Below are 11,297 nucleotides of genomic sequence, written 5' to 3'. Positions count from 1 at the left end.
TATGGGATTTTTCTGTGCAAAGAGCAAATGATGAACTGGCCAAAGGCAGAGTGCGAGGCAGCTCCCTTGACTTTATCCTCTTCCAGTCTCCATACCCCTCAATGTGTGTGTGTCCTGAGTTAAAGCAGTTTTGGCAGGACAGCCAAGTCCTGTAGCCTGAGCGCCTGCTGTGGGAGGAAGGTAGCATGCGACTTGAAGGGTGATAAGGAAACTATAAGAAGATTAGGAAATGTGTGATGAGTTTTGATAACTGGAGGAAGCAAGTCATGTCCTGCTTTGAACGAGGTCTGCTTGGAGGTATGAAAGCAGCCTTTGCCACAGTCAAGAATCAGTCGATCCTGTTGGCGCTCTCCGCTCTGGCCGAGGATGCTCTGGGCTGGCAGGATGAGACTGGGCACCTTCAGGATCTTGCTAATGCTTGTCCATGCATCAGCAGCCTGTGAGCTTGGGCCCTTCCCTTACAGCGTCACGGGGATCGTCTGCAGGATGACCAAGCCCGGGGCATTGCTGTGTAAGTGTCTGCTGTACGGGGCTGCATTTCCCCTCTCTATCGGGAGAAGTTAGTGATAGATCAGCCAAGTGAGGGTGTTTCTTGCTTCCCTGGCTCCTGTGGAAACTGTTTATCTAGTAAGATGTATTAACATCTGCCTGGGAGCACCTGAACTGAATAGGCACAACTTCTCAAAGGAGTTAGAAAACAGTTCCCAACTCCTTTCCTTAGCCCAAAGTTTTAGGAATGACGTTCCTTGTTAGGATCTGGCATTAGGGAAAAGACAGAGCAAACGTGTGTTTCATTTCTCACCTGGCTGCAATCTCATCTCTTGAGGTCGGGCAGAAAGAAGGTTTCTCTGCTGCCGTGGGCTTATTTGCAAAGGTTTTGGGGCTTTGCGGGTAGGGGAAGAATAATTAGTGCTTCTGCAAAGGGTGAGAACATCTCTGTCCCATTGCCTCTGAGAGTGGTACATGCAGAGAAGGATGCTGAGCCAAACTGAGAGGGTATTTCTGTAAGCAAAAAATTCTGTATGAGTGTGTCCCTGAGGCTGGAATGGGCTGGATAACATTAGGAAAATGGGTACAGCAACTTCGGTCTCAGAAGTTTTCCTTTGCAGACCCAGCAGCTGACTGCAATACAAGCAAGCAGCAGCAAAGCAAAGCACTGGGTAAAGTCAACAGCTTGTGCGGTGTAAGGACAAGCAGAGGCTCGACCTTTCCAAAATCTGCCAGGTGCAGATTTTGCAGGTGAGGTGTGTGAAAGCTGGGCTTGATTCCCTGGGAACAGTCCTGCTGGTGACTATTGAGCCACACAAGCTGCTGTCCCCAGCTGCCATCAGCTGTTAAAATTAGGGATGTTTTTTTATTATTTTTTAAACTTACTCTGAAGCTACTTTTAGGACTTCCACAATCTAATGGAAATGCCTTGGATAAAACTCTTCTGCAGTACTTTAATCCAGGCTGTGGACCCGACTTTGCAGCCAGGAGATTGCAGTTTGGTGTCTTTGCCCTTTTCTTCCACTGACAGTGAACCAGGAAACAGCTCAGGTCATTCAAGCAGCGTTCAGAAATGCCAAATTCCCAAATATCACTGGGGAAAGGTCTATACGTCTCCTTGGCAAGGTGGCTTACGGGCTGACCAAGTGAGTATCTCTGTATCTCTGGGCCAGGGGAATGTGTGGGCTGACGGAGGGGAACGGAAACTGGCCACAGAGGGAGCTTTGATCCAGCAATTCCTGCGAAAAGCAGAGGTCTGGATCAGGGCAGGCGCATTTTCTGATCAGATAATTGCAGATAATTCACACATTAACGTTTAGGTTCCTGAGGTATTATTTAAGAGCTTTTCCAGCTCAGTGGGCAGACAGCTTGGTAGCATGTCAGCATCTCTGACAGTGGGTTGGGGAGCTCTGGCACTGTGGCCGGAGCTACCCGGATCCATCACCGACAGATGGTGCCCACGGCACATTGAGTGGCAGTGGGGACCCAGCCTGGGCTGTGGGAGCCACCCTTGTCAGCAGGATGTCACTTGGCTGCGCTTTGTGACAAACAAGGCTGTATTTCGCTGTGTTACTAACTTGTCTTTGGGGACAACAAATGCAAGGGTGCAAACGCAGGATGGATTTCCTGTGGTGTCTGCGGCTGACGCAGAGTACTGCAATAAAAGGGAGTTGTTTCTGCAGCGTGTTGCTCCACATTTCCTGTTTAAAGCATTGCCCCCAACTTGTGTCTGAACATGGCACGGTGGTAGCAGCGCACCAAGGCCGAGCAACAGCACCACTGCCCTTGTACTCAGTGTCTGTGATGTGCAAAAGCTCCTGAGTCCAGAGTTGGCACAGACCCCACATCCTCAGGAGCAAACCCGTCTCGCCTGGTCACAGAAAACAGCCCTGGGTTTGGGGACCGACAGGGTTTCTGTTGTTTCTAGCATCCAGGTCAATGACTTGTCCATAGAGCAGAGCGAGGTGGAGCTCAAGGAGAATGATGCCATTCACATTGCCATTAAAAACGTGACGGCCTTCTTCAAAGGGACCCTGACCTACGGCTATGCCGGGGCCTGGTTGTAAGTACCCGGGGGCTGGCTGCTGCTGAGCCCCACAGCCCCAGCTCCCGCCGCTGCCCGCAGGCAGGCCTGGCCCATGGCAGGGGGGGATGCAGAGGGGCTGCGCTCCTCAGGCTCTCCGGCAATGGTAGCATGGCTCACTGCCTGAGCAAGGCAAGATTTTATACGCCAGCAGTGCTGCTTAGCCCCATCACTGCTCTTCTTGTCTTGCTTTCTGCCTTTCTTCAATCATTTCTCGTAATCATTCCTTTCTTACATCATTTCTCTTGACACATCAGCAACAAAACCACCTGCCTTCCTCAGGCCTTTAAACACGTTCTTATTTTTTCTTTTTCTTACTGTACAACTTAGTTTGCTGTTGGTTGTTCTGACTTTGTCCTGGGTTGGTTGTACAGTAGTTTGTTATAAAGGGGATGTCTTTTAAAGGTTTTTAAGCTGTGAATTGAGCTTTGATAATTCCTACTTATCAAACAGCTTCCAAATACTATTGAATTGAGCCTTCAAGACCAAAGGAAAATCCATGTACTTCTCCAAAGGAGCACAGGTGGGGTGGTTTGGCGGAGTTTGTTTTGTTGGGTTCTTTTTATATCTGTACAGCCCACAGGGATACCAGTTCATTTGGGGTCTTTAACTATACAGCAGCACTGTAAGTAGTAATATAGTTTCAGAAAATCATTCTGTCCTCCCCATGTATAAGGAGAGGAGATGGCCAAAGCATAGAAGTTGTCTTCTTCCCTCCCCTTTGTTGCTCTACAAACTGAGTGGGGGGAAAAAAGGGGCTTAATCCTCCTGTTCTCCTAAGCGCCGCTAAGGCGGTGGTTTGCAGTGATTTAAAGCCAGATTATTTGAGGTGGGCTGCCGCATGCCGGGGTTTTGCACAGTGCAGTGCAAGGACCGACATGCAAGATGTTATAAAACCCACCCCGTGGCTGACGTGCAGTCAGGGAGAAGCTGCTCCCAGCATGGGTTGCTAAATGTCCTCTCTTCTGCTGTTACAGTTTCCAGCTTTTCCATTCAGTTGATTTTGAAATTGAGTCTTCCATTGATCTCCAGATAAACGTTAAACTGAGTAAGTAAGAGCTGGGATTGCTAGCTGCAGGGGGTTTTTGTGTGCATGCTTCCTCAGACTGGGTGGTGTGCAGCGAGCCCTGGCAGGCTCTGCTCACCTCTGTGGGCATCCGATGGCATCTGGAGTCTGGAAGTGGGTCTCTGCCGCCCTGTGTGCACAGGCAAGGAGACAATACGGCCCTCAAAGACCTCATAGTTTTAACACACCAAGCAGAAGACGCTGGTACAGATAATTTCAGCAAAGTAACGCTGATTTACCCCAGCAAGTGGAGAATGGTCTGGCTTTCTGGGCTGTCTTTAAGACCGGCTTTTCATCTCCTGCTGTTCAGAATGACTTGAGAGAAATGTCGTGATGTTTCAAAAGAGTGAGGCAAATGAGGGCTTTTTTGTAGGAGGTTTACTTTTAGTGGACCTTACAGTCCACTTTTTCAGTTGTCTCCAGATCAGGCCCAAGGTGTGCTCTGGGAAATGAAGCCTCTTCCTTGGGAAGGTCAATAGACTCAGACGAGAAAGAGACAGAGGGAAACTACACTCCTCCACCCCCTGTAAGGGATGAGAGGGATGTGAGTTATCACATGTGCCTCAAAATATATTTTCCTGCCTCAGAATACAATTTCCTGGTGAGATCCCAGGGGGAGAAGAGCAGCACGAAGCTCTCAGTGACAGCATATTATGATTCCCAAGCTTTTTGCAATACGACTTAATTCCCTCCCCGCTGTGGTTCGTGGGTTGCACATACTGCCCAGGTTCTCCTGGGTGATGCTAGGGGACAACTGAGTCCCTGACGATAGGAGCTAGCAGGGTGGGCAGGTATCCAAATAAAGCATGAAGAAGGGTGTCCAGTAGACTAGCTTGGCTGGAGCTGCGAGCAGAAAGGTGCAAGGCAGCCCCATCTGCCCTGACTTTGCAGGTTCTTGGGACTTTTGGAAACATCCCCTGGGAGGTGTGGGGAACCTTGGCTGCCCCTCTGCAGTGATACCTTGCTCCAGGTCTGCAGCGTCTGCAAAGTGCACTTGTCCTCCTCATCTCAGTAGCAAATTAGCTATTTTTTAAAATTTTTTCTTTCATCCCGCACAGTGTGCCAGAAGGACCAAGTGGCTGCCGATGCCTCGGACTGCTACCTGACTTTCCACAAACTGACGCTTCACCTCCAAGGAGACAAGGAGTGAGTCTGTTCCCCTTCAAAATCGGGCTTCACTTGCCCTGCTGCTGGTCCTTGAGTGCTTCAGCCCAAGTGTCACCCACCGTGGGGACAGCTGGATGGTTCTTGACCTTGCTCCCTGTCTTGCACAGGCCGGGCTGGCTGAAGCAGCTCTTCACGGATTTCATCTCCTTCACTTTGAAGCTTGTTCTCAAGGGCGAGGTAAGATCAGCCACTGCCTGTGGACAGAGGAAAGGTTGGTTTGTATGCTACATGCTCCTCTGCTCACGTACACCCACAAGATAACAGCAGTATAATTTTAGTGCTTGTGAAAAATAAGACAAATAAATAGAATCCATGAAAACCCCAGCTTGGACGAGGTGGGAGGTTGTGCTGACACTGGGTTCTCTCATGGTGCCGAACTCTGACCAACAGCCCCCAGATCTCACCACACAGCCCAGTTCCACTCCACATCCTACCCCTCGCCTTCAGTTTTTCCCCTATTTTCCTCTCGTAGGTGTGCAACGAAATCAATTTTCTTGCCCAGGAGCTGGCAAATTTTGTAAATGATTTAGCATGTAAATATCCTTGTTTTTTTCTGTTGGTTTTTTTTTTTTTTTTTTTTATGTGCAGCTTTTAATGTTTGGGCCCCAGGAGGGCAGTAGACACATCCATCAAAAAAGCCCTTCAAAAGTGTGTATGGGATCCCAAGCCCTCAGACAACTGCAAAATAAACCTTAGCAATGTTATGCTTCAAATTTTCTGCATCAAGTTGATTTTTAAGGCTGATTGCACTGGTTGAAAGACACTTCTCAGTTCATAAGGTATTTCTCCTTCATTATTTAATGACCAGAGGTGCAGGATGGCTGCAGAAGGACTGATGTTAGCTAGAATAGGAGCATGCATTGGAGTATGGGGCTGAGATGTTACAGCATCTGTATCTACGTGCTGAAGATTTTCCTGTGGTTTCCAGTCCCAAACATCAGCGAAAAGGAGCAGAATGGAAAACTGAGAGCAATTACCCATATTTCCCAGTGGAAAAACTGAGTCAGTGAGCAGTACCAGGATTAGCACTAGCACCCAAAGGAGTGGGACACCCCAGTCCCATCCCTGTGTCCTCTTGTAACTCCCAGTCGCCTCCTGCAGCAAGTCCTAAAAGCAACTGCCGCAAGCTCTGCTTAAGGTCGTATTTTTGGTGTGAGGTTTTTGTGTTTTCTTCCTGCAGCAAATTTTGTCCAGGATGAGGGCATCAGAGTTGATATCTCCCCTGCATCCATTCCTGTAATAACAGCAAATTACCTAGAATCACATCACAAGGTAAAGTAACCCGGGCTGCTCAGAGACCAAAGGTTTCCTGGCGGTGGTGTTCGCTGGAGGGCTGGGAGGTGCTGGTCCCTTTGCTGCCATGCGGTGCTGCTGCACTGCAGCCAAAGGTAGGTCTGCAGCCTGGGCTGATGCCAGCCTGTCACCCAGCCCGCCAGCTCGCTCTCTGCTCCCAGCCAGCCAGGCCTTCGCCTTGCAATGAAAATGCAGGCATTGACATTTTGTCCTGTCTCCCGGCTGCTTGTCATGGCCAACACGCTTGCTTTCTTTTCAAGGGCCTTGTCCTGTACAAGAACTACTCTGATGTCTTCAGTGACTCTGTTTTCTCCCCGTCGCTGCTGACCGAGTCCCGAATGCTCTACTTCTGGCTGTCCGAACACGTCCTCAACTCTCTAGCTTCGGCAGCTTTCTTTGATAAGCGCCTGGTATTGACCATCAAAGGGGAGAAGTTGCAGGTGACTATTTCAGGGCTGGTTCCCTCCTTACCTTGTATTTTGGGGAAGAGTAAAAAATTGTCTAAATATTGGTTTTTGGTGAGAGCTAGTTTCTGTAGAAGATAGAAATTGATAGTCACTGCATGTGATCCTGGTCAGAAATTGGTACCTTCATAGCAAGTATGTGCTACCAGGTAGTTTTATCCCTTGGAGCAATAACATCAGCTGATAGAAAACTTGTCTTCTGAGTTATAAAGTGACATGACTTTCTGTGGGAGTACTGAAGTAGAAAGGGGGTGAACTCAGCCATGCCTCTGAACTGGCCATAAGCCACATATCAGCGCTCTGGCCCACCCAGTCTGTGTGAGGGCTTAACTGTAACCTCCACTTTCATTTTTCTACATCCTCTTTCTGGTTTCTTTCTGAAGGCACTGTTTGAAATGGAAGACACGGAAGCGCAGCGGAAGGTGGTGCAGATGGTAACTGTATTTTATGTCAAATGAGGAATTTTTCAAATGGATTCTGTTGCATTGTAAATATCTCCTGTCCTTCCCTCAACAACTCAAAAGTCTTGGGGGGGCCTGATGGGGAAAACCAGGGACTGATGGAGAAACAGTTGTGCTTTGCAAGGAGGATTTCTCCACCCTCCATGCTAGTACAGCTTCCCTGAAACCCAGCTGAGTTATTGGGCTTCTGTGAATCGGAGGAGGACTTGGGGACTATGAAGGGGATACAGCTGTGTGGAAAGCTGGTGTGAAATCGGGATGTGGCATGGAAAAAGCCCGATTCTTCTGTTGCTCCTTATTTGACCAGATTTTTCAAGGCACCTCCTATAATGACTCTGTGGCCAAGGTGTGGAGTCTCGCCCATCCCCAAATCTCTGTTCAGCCTGAAGGGACAGTTGTGAAGTCCTTGGTAGCAGTGGAGATCAGCATCTTTCCCCCAGGAGAAGAGCCCCTGATGGTTCTGTACGTGGAGAAGGTCAGTTCTTGCTTCTCCTGATTGTGAAGACTTTGGCTCTGTGCTGAGTCTGGACCGCTCCTGTGTTTTACCCCAAACTGCTTTATGCTGAATCTAAGGAGGCAGAAAAAAAGAAATGCCAACAGCCTTGCTGTCATGGGTAACATCACAAGAAAGCAGTATGTTTGTCCAGCCGTGTAATTATGGGCTGGTACGGACACTAAACACCGCACAAAAGCAAATCACTACCTGAGGGTAGAACACACTATTTTTAAAGGGCTAAACTGTAATCTCCTGAGGGGCTGGAATAGAGAATAATTCCCTCCTGCCCTCTGCAAGTATCCCACATTAGCAGGGTGTTATGGGGAAAATACATACGGCTGTTTTTTGTGCTCCAGGTGACATCTTGAAACAGGAGTAGGAGAGCAGAAGCACTGAACTAGAGGTGGTCCCTAAAATCGTGGCTCTCAGGATGCGATCTGCTCCTGGCCTGCCAGTCCCCTGGTTGTGATCTGCAACTGGATCACAAAATGCTCCTTTTAAATGAATGTTTGCATACAGGCAAAACCAAGAAAATGAGCCTAAATGGCTCAGAGAGTGCTTTCTCTTTCAATTTGGTTATAACCGCAAACACTAAGACTACTTGTGGTAGCCCTGGCTACCCTGGGGCTGGCCTCTCCACATCCAGTCTGATGATCTCTCACATTGAGATGGCTGGTCATTGGGAATCAACACCCTATGTAACCCTTTCCTTGCTTGTGCAAGATTTGGTTCACAAAATGGCAAAACCATCAGTCCTGTGGATGAGCCAGCCTAGAGCCCCACAGCCTGAGGCTGTAGGCATCAGGGAGGAGTTTGCTGCATGCAAATGGAGACAGAAAATCCTTCTCTAGTAATATCTGGAGGAAATGCCAGAAGGATGTTGAACTCTGGGTCATAGAAAGTAAACCAGAATTTCCAAATGCAACTCCCTGCTATAAGCCAAGATCACATCTCACCTCTGCCATTCATCTCTCTGCAGGAAATCACGGTCACTATTCAAGCTGCCTATGCAGAAAAGGAACTTGTTTTGCACCCTTTGGACTCCAGGTTGGTACTGCGGTCTCTTGTGGGTTTCATTGCTTCTTTTGGCCCATGTCTGAGAGCAGCACAAAAAGAGAATCTCTGCAGCCCTTGGTGACCTTTCCCCCCTCTTCTTCCTTCCCTTCAGGATAGAGTTTAAAGTCTTTACATGTGCAGCCGATCCAAGTGGGGTAAGTCCTAAGCAAGTATTCTCTAGGCTGTTTGTTGCTAAACGATGTCTTTAAAACCTTTTTGTATGAATTCTCTGGCTTTCAGAATGACTCGTCCATAAGAAACTTCCTGCAGACAATGATCTCGGTTGTCGGGATCCCAGAAGTGATTTCGAGTGAGTTTTCCATTTGGGGAAGTGCCAGTGTACTCCATAAGGTGTCCAACATCAGATCTCCTAAACTTAAGCACTGAAAGAATACATCAATAACCCTGAGAGCCGGGGAGGGGGTAAACAGGTTACTGATGGCAAATTTCTGCTGGATTCACTTGGGAAGTGGGGAACCTGTTGTAAATGGCTGGGACAAAGGAAAAGTGAGTTTTCCGTCAGGCCGAAGGTCGTGGGGCGTTGGGGTACAATTAGCTTTTGGCAGCAGGCAGACACGGTTGCAGTACCTGATGAACAGCAAGCCAGGATGGCCACAGCCATAACTGGTTTACTGATTCCATAGGGATTGAATCAGTTTTGACTTCACTGATGAACAGCAAAGGGCTTAATCTATTCGAGATCAGAAATCCTGAGATCATCACAAGAAAGGTAAGCAGAATTCAGAAATACCTGACTCACAAAGCCCTTCTTGGGACCGTGGCGTAAACTAATATAATACTTTCTTTTTTTTTCTCTTCCCTTTTTAGGGATACGTAATTGTACAACTTGACTTTAGCTTCCCGAATCATTTGCTTCTTGATTTTCTTAAGAAAAGATTATAGAGCCAATCTCTTCATAAAGCAGCGTAGGAACTGGCGTACAAACAGAAAGATTGTGTGTGAACCAATTAAAAGACGAGCTGATTTAAATCAGCTTTGGTTGAATTTTCTTTCCTTTTCCTGTGAAATGCTCCAGTTTCTGTCCAGTTGTACTTCCGCGGAGCCTTTCCTCTGCAAAGATCTTGAAGTCTGCTCCCTTATGCGCGCTGCTTTTTCAGGATCTTTAAAAGACCCGTTGTGCTTAGGAGTAAGAGTTGGACTCTGGAAGTGCATGCAGTCTGGGTTAGCACTCACAGGAGGCAGCAGAAATGGCCTTTGCCCACCTTTTGGCATCTTTGCTGTCACATTTTGGAAACGTGGCACCTTTTGTGCTGGTCCTGGGTTGCGTTTCTACCATGAGCCGAAAGGCTCCTGGTTTTGACAGACTTCAGTAACTCAAATCACATTACCAAAATCCAAGTAAGCTCAGGACCAGTTATTGCTTAAAGACCTGGGTATGGCTGAAAAATAAACGGGACGTGAATTTACAGTGCAATAGAATAACAGAGATCTCGTGCCCTGGGTACTTTCCTTACAGAGCCTCTGTGTAGAGCTTGAGGCAAATTTTTATGCTAGTGTTGTTGAAACAGTGGGAGCAAACTTGAGAAAAGCAATAAAAATGATAAGGAAGCCAAAGAGATTATAAGAGACAGTGTGTCTAGTCAGACAGCATGTTCCCGTTCCTTCCTACTACAGTGCAATAATTTATCTGAAGTGGCTTAGTTATTTTCCTGTACCAATTCATGCTTCCTTTTTTTTTTTTTTTAAATTTGTCTTTCGCTTGGAAGCGATCTCAGGCATCAAACCAAAGAGTGCAATGGTGATCACATTAACGAAGGCAGAGCAGGATATTCTCCTGCCATGCAAAGTGGTATTAAAGTTGGGGCTTTCACAAAGAGCCCTGCAAGGCTGGTAGCAGGTTGGCCTCAGTTCCTCAGGCTCCCTGGGCATGGTGACTGCTCCATCCTCATTGCCATGGATGTCCTCCCAAGGGAATGACCTGCTCCTTGCCCACCCTTAATGCCACCAAGCTCCCCCAGCACCTCGTTGCTCCTCGCCACTGCTGGCTTTAACATCTCTTCATCAGCCGTGGTGCCAAGGCCAGTGGTGGAGAAGGCTGGGGCTGACTTCACAGCTTGCTCCATGGCAGCCAAGGTTTATCTTACCGGTCCTCAACTAGCCATGTCCATGACACAGCCGGAGCCAACCATGTTGGTTGTGACACCGTGGTGTGGCCTTGGAGAAGCCCTGGTGTAGTGGGCAACTTTCCACCTCCCTTCCCATTGCTGCCTCTGATGGCTATTCCAGTACCGCCTGAGGGCTTGTCCCTGCTCCCTCCTGCTCTAAAGCCACAAACACTGAGGCAACATTTTCCCTCTCTGCGTGGCAACGTCTGCTGAAGACCATGGGAACTGGCTTCTTGTCAAGCCAGGGCCCTCTGGTCCTCCTGAATGACATCCCGCTAGAAGGAGGGGCATTAATAAAAAAGAAAAGGCAGGAAAAAAGGCATTTGGTGGTGCCTTGCCTTGCTGAGGGGGATGGTGTTTGCTGGGGACATGCAGTGGCGACGGGCCCTTGGGGCTGGGCAAGTTGGGGACTCTGCTGAAGGGGGGGGGGAAGACGCAGGAAAGCATCCAGTGGACCCCCAGAGGTACTTGAGCTGTGCCTCCCTGCGGGGTTGGCAGTGCCCACCACAAAATGGTGGCCGGGCGCTGAGGGGCGCCTCGAGCTCTCCCGCCCCAAGATGGCTGCCCCCGCCGGGCGCTGAGGTGGTGCGGGGGGG

The 11,297-nt window shown here is 48.6% G+C and overlaps 1 protein-coding gene across 1 annotated transcript; it reads left to right on the top strand.

The window, feature by feature from the left end:
* Positions 1 to 347: 347 nt before the first annotated feature.
* CETP (cholesteryl ester transfer protein, plasma) lies at positions 348 to 9,478 on the top strand. The gene is made up of 16 exons (XM_009894491.1): positions 348 to 511; positions 1,520 to 1,634; positions 2,417 to 2,551; positions 3,550 to 3,620; positions 4,697 to 4,784; positions 4,913 to 4,982; positions 5,278 to 5,338; positions 5,986 to 6,077; positions 6,359 to 6,538; positions 6,946 to 6,996; positions 7,331 to 7,498; positions 8,499 to 8,566; positions 8,688 to 8,730; positions 8,816 to 8,885; positions 9,220 to 9,305; positions 9,404 to 9,478. The coding sequence occupies exons 1-16, from the start codon at positions 367 to 369 to the stop codon at positions 9,476 to 9,478; spliced, it is 1,518 nt and encodes a 505-aa protein (XP_009892793.1). The 5' UTR covers positions 348 to 366.
* Positions 9,479 to 11,297: the final 1,819 nt, after the last annotated feature.

This window comes from Charadrius vociferus, unplaced genomic scaffold (assembly GCF_000708025.1).
Source record: "Charadrius vociferus isolate BGI_N301 unplaced genomic scaffold, ASM70802v2 scaffold621, whole genome shotgun sequence".
Lineage (NCBI taxonomy): Eukaryota > Metazoa > Chordata > Aves > Charadriiformes > Charadriidae > Charadrius > Charadrius vociferus.
Note: the sequence above shows the minus strand (reverse complement) of the source record. Positions and strands in the feature narration are given on the sequence as shown.

Coding starts and splice junctions, on each gene's coding strand:
- CETP (XM_009894491.1), top strand. CDS start 367: ATGCTCTGGGCTGGCAGGATGAGACTGGGCACCTTCAGGATCTTGCTA. Junction 8,567..8,687: donor TTGCACCCTTTGGACTCCAG/GTTGGTACTGCG, acceptor CCTTCCCTTCAG/GATAGAGTTTAAAGTCTTTA. Junction 8,886..9,219: donor GATCCCAGAAGTGATTTCGA/GTGAGTTTTCCA, acceptor CTGATTCCATAG/GGATTGAATCAGTTTTGACT.